This window comes from Thalassophryne amazonica, chromosome 10, assembly GCF_902500255.1.
Source record: "Thalassophryne amazonica chromosome 10, fThaAma1.1, whole genome shotgun sequence".
Lineage (NCBI taxonomy): Eukaryota > Metazoa > Chordata > Actinopteri > Batrachoidiformes > Batrachoididae > Thalassophryne > Thalassophryne amazonica.
In genome coordinates, this window is record NC_047112.1 from 20,137,256 (window position 1) to 20,150,421 (window position 13,166).

The following is a 13,166-nucleotide window of genomic DNA, read 5'->3' on the forward strand; positions in this document are numbered from 1 at the left end:
TCTTGGCCTGTAGAAGTGTATCTGTATGTGGTCAAAGTGTGCTGAACTTGTAGAGTTATTACCTTATCTCAGCAGTGCCATTTATGTCTCTGGGTTCTTGGTCTCTGAGATCGAGAGATACCTGGCAAGACCTTTTGGAGGTATTTGGTGACCTTTTATAGAACAATGATGGTCCAAGTCCTTTGGGTCCTGGTGCTTCCTGTTTTGCTGTTTGGATATGAGACTTGGGTGCTAAGGTGACAACTGGATGTCTTTAGTATTGAGTCTCTTAGGGTGATTCTTGGGTACTGCTGGAATGACTGTGTCAAACAAGCAGATGCTTAGGGTAACTCAAGTATCACTTTCATTTTGACGGAATGCGGGTTGCACCATTTTGGCCATGTGGTATGTTTCTCTGGGCATGATCCAGCATGCAGGTGCTTCAGTTTGGAGGATCGCAGTGGGTGGAGAATGCAAAGAAACAGGATGCCCACTTGTGGCTATGGCAGATAGGTGGTTGCGTTTTCAAGAGGTATGGATGGAATGTTTTTCTGCCTGGGTGGTTGCCATCCATGATTCAAGGAGGTTCAGTAGTGTGGTGGATAAGATGTCGATGTGGTGGATGTGGATCCCAGACTTGACCATGTGTTGTTATATTATCAATATGCATCAAATGATACACAATTTAAAGTAATCTCATGATTAATATTTAAGGTAATTTAAATAGAAAAGCACTGAAAGAACTCAACTCCTTGTGAGTGATGTAATAATGGCCAACACTATTATTTTCATCTCTGCCAACCAATAGATGATAGTGGTAAAAATAAATTTTAACTAGCCTGTATGCACATTTATGTAAATTTACTGCAACGCCTGTGTCATAATGTGTGGAACCTTTATGCCAGTTGGGCTCCACATAGCATGTGCCATGTTCCCCTCATACTGATTTCTGCATTGCATCCATGCTAATAAGAAATCACTTTGAATCTATTGCTCATTATGATGTCATAAGCCAAGAGCTCAATATAACTTTGTGATGTCCTGAGCTGTAAATATTAGCCTTCCCTTTCATCTTTTTGCTTTGTTCATAAAGATAAAGATTGACATTACATGTCACCAGTCATGCAGTATAGGTCAAGACTGTGATTTAATAAATCAGGTTTTCAACAATGACAAAGCAAGAGACAAAGGAAAAAAACAAAAAAACATTTTGAGGCAGCTTCAGATCGCTGACAAAATGTAATCAGCTCTTCCTGCTCTGAGGAGCATCTTTCAGATGAATGTCATTGAAGTCTATCCAACAGTTTTTGAGATACCTTGTACACTAACAAGGAGACAGAAAAGAGTAATTACATAAACCTTGCCCTTCTCCATCTGTTTGCCGTGTGTGGATAATCCACACATGGAATTAAATATGATGTCACTGCGCTTTGGTGTTGTTCTTAATGTTTATAGACAGCTGAGCATGACAAAACGTGTATAAAGTGTCAACCTTAGTTTTAATGATGTTAAATATCATGAATCATTACTGAGCTGGGAGTAAAATTAACAGATTTCAAGTACACCATTTCTGTTTGTCCTCTAGTTGAACTTCTTCAAATTTGGACTCATTGTCTTTCAGTATTTATGAACTTGTCTGAATAAAATGCAGATACGTTCTTGGCACTTGAACACTTTGCACAGCAGATGAAAACGAACCGCTGGAACTGTTAACATTTATTTTAAAAAATATATAAAATCAATTTGAGTCTTTATTTGGAAGAATGTTACATTAGTCTTGCTTTACTGTAGCTGAAATAGCAACAGCAGGCTGCCAGGAAAGATAAAATGATGAGGAATTCAGATTATTCCGTTGAGTTTTGGTGTCTTGCTTGTTGACAGGAACAGAAGTGATTTTAAAAGATATTGTTACAAATGCCCAGTTTGAGTTACAGGTTTCCAAGAACAACAATGGTTTTAATGTAGAATCCACTGGCCATGCACTGTGTGAGGACATGTTTTTGGGTGTGCCCTTGCATGTACACAAATCTGTGTGAGAAAATGGGAATGCATGCTCACACATGCGGGACTGTGGGCTTCCATTGTTATTGGGAAAGTGCATGGAAGTCTACCTGGATGACCTCATGGTTTGGCCTTCCATAGATGAGGAAAGGCAGAAACATTGTGTTAGCCAAAAAGCACAGTGTGCGATCTGAGGTCATGGTGAGATATCGCCTGTGGAAACAATGATGCTCTCACTAACATGACTGGCATTGGAAAGTAGTCGAATAGAAACCCAAAAATAGTACAGTAAATTCTCTCTGGGTGGTCAGACAGCAGTGGCTCTGCAAAAGAATAAATAAAATCTAGACGTTTGTCAGTTTTAACATTTAGCAGAGATGGCCTACAGGTGAATGATGATTTTCTTAATTTCTATCATGTGTTGCATTTCATAAAATATGTAACTATTGTCCAATTCATACCAATCCAATTACTTCCTTTTTATAAATATATAAATAGAGTGTCATCCCAAATACAAGGAAAATAGGCATTGTCATAAACAAAAAAGTCCTAATAGGTAAATGTCTTGCTTTCATTGGACTCTCTTTGACACTGTGCCCTCCAGTTGTTTTTGTAGAAATCCATTCAATACCATGTTTACAGGTTTATGATTACAAGTGGTCAATAATAATATTCCCGAAGATAGGAAATGTTGACAAATTAGTGCTGCCGATAATATAATTTCACTGCATATCATCATGATCCAATCATTTGTTTAATATCTGCAGATGCTTAAAGTATGTTTCTGTTTGTGCCCATGTGTTTGTTCCAGACGGAGGTAATGAAAAGTGCTCTTAAAGAACTGGATTTGAACATTGTGGAGATGACTGATGAGAATGCCACACTGGATGGAGGAGATGTTCTGTTTACAGGTATGCGGCACTTTGACACCTCTGAAAGGTTTCGAGTTATCTAAGGGTCGATTCCTGTGATACAGTTGTGACCTATGAATCATGTAGCATACTGCTATAGTGGCATTATTCATTCACACCTTACCCATACATATTGGACAAGACCTCTGTGACACCACACGTTTTCTGATGAGTGGACGTCCTGGCCATAAATGGGTAAAGGGGTGGAGCATGGCCAAGACCAGTGTGGATCAAATGATGCCCAAACATGCCCATCTCTCTCAAAGTCACCAAGCTGGCTCAGGTGACTAGGCTAGGTAGCCGGAGTTGGGGTGATTAATGCATATTTTTTCAGGTTGGATGGTTGTCAATAAACACCAAAAGGATGGCCTTGTGTAGAGAAATGGAGGCTTGACAGTGTGCAGATTGCAGCCCACAGGCATGCACTTGACATTTTAGAATGAGTCTGATTCACAAACATTCACATAAAATTGGTTGGCACACACATGTCATGAATCTGGTGGTGATTTTGCGCACGCACTTATTTCGTGTCGAGGTTAAGAACGTTGATGTGCACATATTAGTGAATGAGGCCTATTCTGGGCACGCTTTTTTGGGAAGTCATGCTGAAACATTTCATGCCCAAAGGAGATTACATTTGTGACAGTGCAAGGCAAATGAAAACTGAGTACTGACTGGTGCACCCGTTATCTTACATGATAGTAATTGCTAAATTTTTAGCTATTTGGGTAAGTGAGAATAGGGCAGCGCAGTCTCGTTTGAACCCCTGCATGATATCGTGGGATTTGACCACTTCTGAGGACAGCCTGTTGTTGTGCAACATAAACACAGCATCACTTCTAACGGAAAAATGGTGGACTGTTTTGTTTTTGGCTGCAATCACCGAAGTAGTCGCGGAAAGTGCAGTTTTTTTCCGGTTCCCAGTGGAGAAGGGAAGACGAGACCAGGCAAATGGGAACGATTGTGTCGGTCAGTTTTAGCGTACACACTTTGACAGAGCTGTGGTCTCTCACCTGCGCAACCACCTCGATAAATTTCAGCTCCGGGTCATAAACAAACTGCAACACGTCTGCTTTCCACCGCATAGTCACTTTTTCTTTGCATTTTCACTTTGTTTGCTGTGTAATTTGCCCAAAAACTCAGAGAAAGTGCCATGTTTCTGATGGGAACATACAAGGGCTGTCCCGGATGTAGGATTATTACGTCATATGCATCATATTTTAACCCTTTAGCACCCACCCTCAGAGGAGACCGTGCTGCCCAATAGGCAGCACTGTGTGCCCAAGCTACTCCTGGAAGTCTGTCTGTTTTAGGATTCTGCATTCTGTTCTGCACCCTCAGTGACGTCCGAGCTGTAGTAATAATTCACTTATAATCTACAATAAAGAGCGTGCACCACTGTGTTCTTTCAAGATGAGGCCAATTCAAGGATCTCCTCTTTTACTCGGTCATGTTCACAAAAGTGACAATTCAGGAACATCGTAGTAATTAGATTTTCTCTACAGTTTTCTTGTACATTCTGTTGCAGTCATGTGGCGGTTTAAAATGTGGGTTGGTGTCTTCCAACCTGCACATGGAGGAAAAAAAGCATAGTACACTTAATTGAGTTTCTAGACACTGGCTTTGTGCTGTCATTCCATCCAGCTGAAATCGCTTTCACATGGCAGGTTAAGAAACATTTCCTGTTGGCTGGGCCCTGGCTAACAACTCATTTTGTAAAAGCTCAGCAGCTACGTTAGGAGTCTGACCGAGGGCTTGAAGTGCTGCAGCAGCATTGATGATCATTCAGGACGGTCCGATTGTACAGTAGTGTTCAGAATAATAGTAGTGCTATGTGATTAAAAAGATTAATCCAGGTTTTGAGTATATTTCTTATTGTTACATGGGAAACAAGGTACCAGTAGATTCAGTAGATTCTCACAAATCCAACAAGACCAACCATTCATGATATGCACACTCTTAAGGCTATGAAATTGGGCTATTAGTAAAAAAAGTAGAAAAGGGGGTGTTCATAATAATAGTAGCATCTGCTGTTGACGCTACAAACTCAAAAGTATTATGTTCAAACTGCTTTTTTAGCAATCCTATGAATCACTAAACTAGTATAACCACAGTTTTTCATGATTTCTTCACATCTGCGAGGCATTAATTTTGTTGGTTTTGAACCAAGATTTTGCTCGTTTACTAGTGTGCTTGGGGTCATTGTCTTGTTGAAACACCCATTTCAAGGGCATGTCCTCTTCAGCATAAGGTAACATGACCTCTTCAAGTATTTTGACATATCCATACTGATCCATGATACCTGGTATGCGATATATAGGCCCAACACCATAGTAGGAGAAACATGCCCATATCATGATGCTTGCACCACCATGCTTCACTGTCTTCACTGTGAACTGTGGCTTGAATTCAGAGTTTGGGGGTCGTCTCATAAACTGTCTGCGGCCCTTGGACCCAAAAAGAAGAATTTTACTCTCATCAGTCCACAAAATATTCCTCCATTTCTCTTTAGGCCAGTTGATGTGTTCTTTGGCAAATTGTAACCTCTTCTGCACATGTCTTTTATTTAACAGAGGGACTTTGCGGGGGATTCTTGCAAATAAATTAGCTTCACACAGGCATCTTCTAACTGTCACAGCACTTTGCCTCTACTGGTGGTTGGCTCTCACTGCGGTATTGTATCACTTCCTGTTCCGGAGCACAGCGGTGTTTTTCTGTATCTGTTAGCTGTTTAATCTGCGCAGTTAGATTGGTCTAGTTATCTAGATTACGATTTGTTTCCCAGTGTAATCTTTACGTGCCTTAACTAAAGCACTCCTTCTGCTGAATCACCTCTAAATTATTTACACATTATTCACTTTGCGTGTTTTTAGGAATCCGCTAGCTTAGCGTAGCTACTAGCTCTTAGCTGATTTAGCATGGCGGCTTCTCCTGTCTCTCCCACACTTTTCTGCTCTGGGTGTGAAATGTTTAGTTATTCCTCGGCCTCCTTTAGCAGTAATGGTACTTGTAATAAGTGTAGCTTATTCGTAGCTTTGGAGGCCAGGCTGGGCGAATTGGAGACTCGGCTCCGCACCGTGGAAAATTCTACAGCTAGCAAGGCCCCTGTAGTCGGTGCGGACCAAGGTAGCTTAGCCGCCGTTAGTTCCCCCCTGGCAGATCCCGAGCAGCCGGGAAAGCAGGCTGACTGGGTGACTGTGAGGAGGAAGCGTAGCCCTAAACAGAAGCCCCGTGTACACCGCCAACCCGTTCACATCTCTAACCGTTTTTCCCCACTCGACGACACACCCGCCGAGGATCAAACTCTGGTTATTGGCGACTCTGTTTTGAGAAATGTGAAGTTAGCGACACCAGCAACCATAGTCAATTGTCTTCCGGGGGCCAGAGCAGGCGACATTGAAGGAAATTTGAAACTGCTGGCTAAGGCTAAGCGTAAATTTGGTAAGATTGTAATTCACGTCAGCAGTAATGACACCCGGTTACGCCAATCGGAGGTCACTAAAATTAACATTAAATCGGTGTGTAACTTTGCAAAAACAATGTCGGACTCTGTAGTTTTCTCTGGACCCCTCCCCAATCGGACCGGGAGTGACATGTTTAGCCGCATGTTCTCCTTGAATTGCTGGCTGTCTGAGTGGTGTCCAAAAAATGAGGTGGGCTTCATAGATAATTGGCAAAGCTTCTGGGGAAAACCTGGTCTTGTTAGGAGAGACGGCATCCATCCCACTTTGGATGGAGCAGCTCTCATTTCTAGAAATCTGGCCAATTTTCTTAAATCCTCCAAACCGTGACTATCCAGGGTTGGGACCAGGAAGCAGAGTTGTAGTCTTACACACCTCTCTGCAGCTTCTCTCCCCCTGCCATCCCCTCATTACCCCATCCCCGTAGAGACGGTGCCTGCTCCCAGACTACCAATAACCAGCAAAAATCTATTTAAGCATAAAAATTCAAAAAGAAAAAATAATATAGCACCTTCAACTGCACCACAGACTAAAACAGTTAAATGTGGTCTATTAAACATTAGGTCTCTCTCTTCTAAGTCCCTGTTGGTAAATGATATAATAATTGATCAACATATTGATTTATTCTGCCTAACAGAAACCTGGTTACAGCAGGATGAATACACCCCCGAGTCACACTAACTGTCAGAATGCTCGTAGCACGGGCCGGGGTGGAGGATTAGCAGCAATCTTCCATTCCAGCTTATTAATTAATCCAAAACCCAGACAGAGCTTTAATTCATTTGAAAGCTTGTCTCTTAGTCTTGTCCATCCAAATTGGAAGTCCCAAAAACCAGTTTTATTTGTTATTATCTATCGTCCACCTGGTCGTTACTGTGAGTTTCTCTGTGAATTTTCAGACCTTTTGTCTGACTTAGTGCTTAGCTCAGATAAGATAATTATAGTGGGCGATTTTAACATCCACACAGATGCTGAGAATGACAGCCTCAACACTGCATTTAATCTATTATTAGACTCTATTGGCTTTGCTCAAAAAGTAAATGAGTCCACCCACCACTTTAATCATATCTTAGATCTTGTTCTGACTTATGGTATGGAAATAGAAGACTTAACAGTATTCCCTGAAAACTCCCTTCTGTCTGATCATTTCTTAATAACATTTACATTTACTCTGATGGACTACCCAGCAGTGGGGAATAAGTTTCATTACACTAGAAGTCTTTCAGAAAGCGCTGTAACTAGGTTTAAGGATATGATTCCTTCTTTATGTTCTCTAATGCCATATACCAACACAGTGCAGAGTAGCTACCTAAACTCTGTAAGTGAGATAGAGTATCTCGTCAATAGTTTTACATCCTCATTGAAGACAACTTTGGATGCTGTAGCTCCTCTGAAAAAGAGAGCTTTAAATCAGAAGTGTCTGACTCCGTGGTATAACTCACAAACTCGTAGCTTAAAGCAGATAACCCGTAAGTTGGAGAGGAAATGGCGTCTCACTAATTTAGAAGATCTTCACTTAGCCTGGAAAAAGAGTCTGTTGCTCTATAAAAAAGCCCTCCGTAAAGCTAGGACATCTTTCTACTCATCACTAATTGAAGAAAATAAGAACAATCCCAGGTTTCTTTTCAGCACTGTAGCCAGGCTGACAAAGAGTCAGAGCTCTGTTGAGCTGAGTATTCCATTAACTTTAACTAGTAATGACTTCATGACTTTCTTTGCTAACAAAATTTTAACTATTAGAGAAAAAATTACTCATAACCATCCCAAAGACGTATCGTTATCTTTGGCTGCTTTCAGTGATGCCGGTATTTGGTTAGACTCTTTCTCTCCGATTGTTCTGTCTGAGTTATTCTCATTAGTTACTTCATCCAAACCATCAACATGTTTATTAGACCCCATTCCTACCAGGCTGCTCAAGGAAGCCCTACCATTATTTAATGCTTCGATCTTAAATATGATCAATCTATCTTTGTTAGTTGGCTATGTACCACAGGCTTTTAAGGTGGCAGTAATTAAACCATTACTTAAAAAGCCATCACTTGACCCAGCTATCTTAGCTAATTATAGGCCAATCTCCAACCTTCCTTTTCTCTCAAAAATTCTTGAAAGGGTAGTTGTAAAACAGCTAACTGATCATCTGCAGAGGAATGGTCTATTTGAAGAGTTTCAGTCAGGTTTTAGAATTCATCATAGTACAGAAACAGCATTAGTGAAGGTTACAAATGATCTTCTTATGGCCTCGGACAGTGGACTCATCTCTGTGCTTGTTCTGTTAGACCTCAGTGCTGCTTTTGATACTGTTGACCATAAAATTTTATTACAGAGATTAGAGCATGCCATAGGTATTAAAGGCACTGCGCTGCGGTGGTTTGAATCATATTTGTCTAATAGATTACAATTTGTTCATGTAAATGGGGAATCTTCTTCACAGACTAAAGTTCATTATGGAGTTCCACAAGGTTCTGTGCTAGGACCAATTTTATTCACTTTATACATGCTTCCCTTAGGCAGTATTATTAGACGGTATTGCTTAAATTTCATTGTTACGCAGATGATACCCAGCTTTATCTATCCATGAAGCCAGAGGACACACACCAATTAGCTAAACTGCAGGATTGTCTTACAGACATAAAGACATGGATGACCTCTAATTTCCTGCTTTTAAACTCAGATAAAACTGAAGTTATTGTACTTGGCCCCACAAATCTTAGAAACATGGTGTCTAACCAGATCCTTACTCTGGATGGCATTACCCTGACCTCTAGTAATACTGTGAGAAATCTTGGAGTCATTTTTGATCAGGATATGTCATTCAAAGCGCATATTAAACAAATATGTAGGACTGCTTTTTTGCATTTACGCAATATCTCTAAAATCAGAAAGGTCTTGTCTCAGAGTGATGCTGAAAAACTAATTCATGCATTTATTTCCTCTAGGCTGGACTATTGTAATTCATTATTATCAGGTTGTCCTAAAAGTTCCCTAAAAAGCCTTCAGTTAATTCAAAATGCTGCAGCTAGAGTACTGACGGGGACTAGAAGGAGAGAGCATATCTCACCCATATTGGCCTCTCTTCATTGGCTTCCTGTTAATTCTAGAATAGAATTTAAAATTCTTCTTCTTACTTATAAGGTTTTGAATAATCAGGTCCCATCTTATCTTAGGGACCTCGTAGTACCATATCACCCCAATAGAGCGCTTCGCTCTCAGACTGCAGGCTTACTTGTAGTTCCTAGGGTTTGTAAGAGTAGAATGGGAGGCAGAGCCTTCAGCTTTCAGGCTCCTCTCCTGTGGAACCAGCTCCCAATTCAGATCAGGGAGACAGACACCCTCTCTACTTTTAAGATTAGGCTTAAAACTTTCCTTTTACTAAAGCTTATAGTTAGGGCTGGATCAGGTGACCCTGAACCATCCCTTAGTTATGCTGCTATAGACGTAGACTGCTGGGGGGTTCCCATGATGCACTGTTTCTTTCTCTTTTTGCTCTGTATGCACCACTCTGCATTTAATCATTAGTGATCGATCTCTGCTCCCCTCCACAGCATGTCTTTTTCCTGGTTCTCTCCCTCAGCCCCAACCAGTCCCAGCAGAAGACTGCCCCTCCCTGAGCCTGGTTCTGCTGGAGGTTTCTTCCTGTTAAAAGGGAGTTTTTCCTTCCCACTGTAGCCAAGTGCTTGCTCACAGGGGGTCGTTTTGACCGTTGGGGTTTTACATAATTATTGTATGGCCTTGCCTTACAATATAAAGCGCCTTGGGGCAACTGTTTGTTGTGATTTGGCGCTATATAAAAAAATTGATTGATTGATTGATTGACTTACAGGTAACTCTAGACTGTCTTTGATCATCCTGGAGCTGATCAATGGGTGAGCCTTTGCCATTCTGGTTATTCTTCTATCCATTTTGATGGTTGTTTTCCATTTTCTTCCACGCGTCTGTTTTTTTTTTTTTTTTTTTTTTTGTCCATTTTAAAGCATTGGAGATCATTGTAGATGAGCAGCCTATAATTTTTTGCACCTGCATATAAGTTTTCCCCTCTCCATTCAACTTTTTAATCAAACTACGCTGTTCTTCTGAACAATGTCTTGAATGTCCTATTTTCCTCAGGCTTTCAAAGAGAAAAGCATGTTCAACAGGTGCTGGGTTCATCCTAAATAGGGGACACCTGATTCACACCCGTTTGTTCCACAAAATTGACGAACTCACTGACTGAATGCCACGCTACTATTATTGTGAACACCCCCTTTTCTACTTTTTTTTTACTAATAGCCCAATTTCATAGCCTTAGGAGTGTGCATATCATGAATGCTTGGTCTTGTTGGATTTGTGAGAATCTACTGAATCTACTGGTACCTTGTTTCCCATGTAACAATAAGAAATATACTCAAAACCTGGATTAATCTTTTTAGTCACATAGCACTACTATTATTCTGAACACTACTGTACCTCAACATGCTGACAACACTTGGTCTTTCTCAAAGGTGTGCATGAAGTATCCAGATTACTGCTGCTCCACATGCTTCCTGTTAAGGTTTTTAAGGCTTTGCCACTGTAGACATTACTGACTTGACACCTCTGTATGTTCATACGTACTTGCCAACAGGACTGAAGCCATTGAAGTGTTTTGATTCTTTCTTCAGGTCGAGAATTCTTTGTGGGCCTTTCAAAACGGACCAATCAGCGAGGAGCAGAAATCCTTGCAGATGCCTTTAAGGTGAGATGTAATGTGCGAATTAGAACTAATACTGAAATAGAACCTACACTGCCAGAAAAAGTGAAAGTAATTCTCCTTAAAGCTAGATTTTAAAGTCCTAAAGTATCTGGAATTAAGTTTATTTATGTTACAAAATTGCTGGTAGTCTGTAAATCCCTCAGATTATGAACAAATGCTGTTCCCATGACTGTAGTTAAGACTGTGTTTGCAGAAATTTGGAAATAATATATAATATAAAATCCCCAAATTCACTGTCTACTAGCTGTACACAATGAGCTGCATGAAAACCAATGCTTGACTGAATGGAGTCCTCCACCTGGAAAAAAAAACATTCCTCGAATAGTTTTTGTAGTTTCTGAAGGCCGCCAGCCTGAAACTTTTGTTTTTCAGTGTATTTCTTTGACGAGCTGCAATGTTTGTCTGTGTTACATTGAAGTAAAAACATTAGTCAGCAGAAAGCAGCACAACCCTTATTAACCCTTATTAATTCCAAGGGTTAATAAGTGTTTCTCCTTCATTTGGCGCCGCTAAAGTGTTTTGTCCTGAGATAATGATCGAAGCACCTGTAAAGTCTCAGTGGTAAGCCCTCTTATAAAGCATAAATCCAGTCTTCAACTGGTTTGCAGCCATTTTTGATCAGTTTGACTGTGGTAACTTTTGTATGCAGTGATAAGCACACAAAAGCTAATATGAAAAGTAGATTTTTGGGCAGAAACAACATCTCAGTAAATCAGTGATAGTCTTCTTCTTTATGCTGTTAAAACAAAGTAAATCAGTTCCTTTTACTCATGGCCATGCTCGACGAGATTGAAAAAGTGCAAATACTTCTCATATTTGTTTTGTACTTGCATCTCTTCAAACATTCATTCATTCATTCATCTTCTACCGCTTAGTCCAGTTAAGGGTCACAGGGGGCTGGAGCCTATCCCATATGTGACTAATTACACCTCAACTCAAAGCCAACTGAGTAACTACTGAGTAGTGAGTAACAACTGATTTCCTTTGCCTTTATGGGCTTTGATGTTTTCTAGTTTTATTTTATAGCCAACAGACCAGTTTAATCTGATCTATTTTTTCTGGAGACAGTCTCTTATAGCTGCAAACATTCATCTTAATCTGGTTGTAGTTAGGGATGGGGCCGATCTGATTCAAATATCAGTATTTGGTTCCTATACCAATGTAATTTCCACAGATTGGAAATTTCCGATACAACCTGCAGAGTTGTCCAATCCAGCAGCCGTCTGTGTGTCTGCTGAAACGTCTTGCTGGCTGCTCTACTGGCTGCAATGGGGAATTTCCTGAATGGAGGCGTGTCTCAGTGAGATGTGGAGTAATGAAACACACCTCCGTTCAGGAAATCCTTTCTGCACTTTGCAGCCAGCGAGCAGGTGAGCATTAAGAAGCACTGACGTTCGCTGACCAACTTTTGATCACAACTGGGAGGAAGGGTGCAACGATTTACCCAGTCTGACCCAGACTGCAAATATGAGTAAATTAAGTACTTTTATTTATTTTTTGGTGGTTTTTGTGGCATTTTGGAAATGCAGAAATGTGCTCCGTCTTTAAAATGGTACAATCCCAATTCCAATGAAGTTGGCACATTGTATAAAATGTAAATAAAAACAAAATACAACCCCTGGCAAAAATTATGGAATCACCGGCCTCGGAGGATGTTCATTCAGTTGTTTAAGTTTGTAGAAAAAAAGCAGATCACAGACATGACACAAAACTAAAGTCATTTCAAATGGCAACTTTCTGGCTTTAAGAAACACTATACGAAATAAGGAAAAAAAATTGTGGCAGTCAGTAACGGTTACTTTTTTACGCCAAGCAGAGGGAAAAAAATATGGACTCACTCAATTCTGAGGAAAAAATTATAGAATCATGAAAAACAAAAGAACGCTCCAACACATCACTAGTATTTTGTTGCACCACCTCTGGCTTTTATAACAGCTTGCAGTCTCTGAGGCATGGACTTAATGAATGACAAACAGTACTCTTCATCAATCTGACTCCAACTTTCTCTGATTGCTGTTGCCAGATCAACTTTGCAGGTTGGAGCCTTGTCATGGACCATTTTCTTCAACTTCCACCAAAGATTTT

At 40.5% G+C, this 13,166-nt stretch overlaps 1 protein-coding gene across 4 annotated transcripts in view; it reads left to right on the top strand.

Moving 5' to 3' along the window:
• Positions 1 to 13,166, top strand: part of ddah1 (dimethylarginine dimethylaminohydrolase 1) — a 185,241-nt gene that overhangs the window by 119,202 nt on the left and 52,873 nt on the right. For all 4 annotated transcript variants that reach the window (XM_034179520.1, XM_034179522.1, XM_034179524.1 and 1 more), the window contains exons 2-3: positions 2,792 to 2,891; positions 10,990 to 11,063. In XM_034179520.1, the coding sequence (XP_034035411.1) occupies positions 2,792 to 2,891; positions 10,990 to 11,063 (174 nt within the window). The remainder of the gene's footprint in view (positions 1 to 2,791; positions 2,892 to 10,989; positions 11,064 to 13,166) is intronic.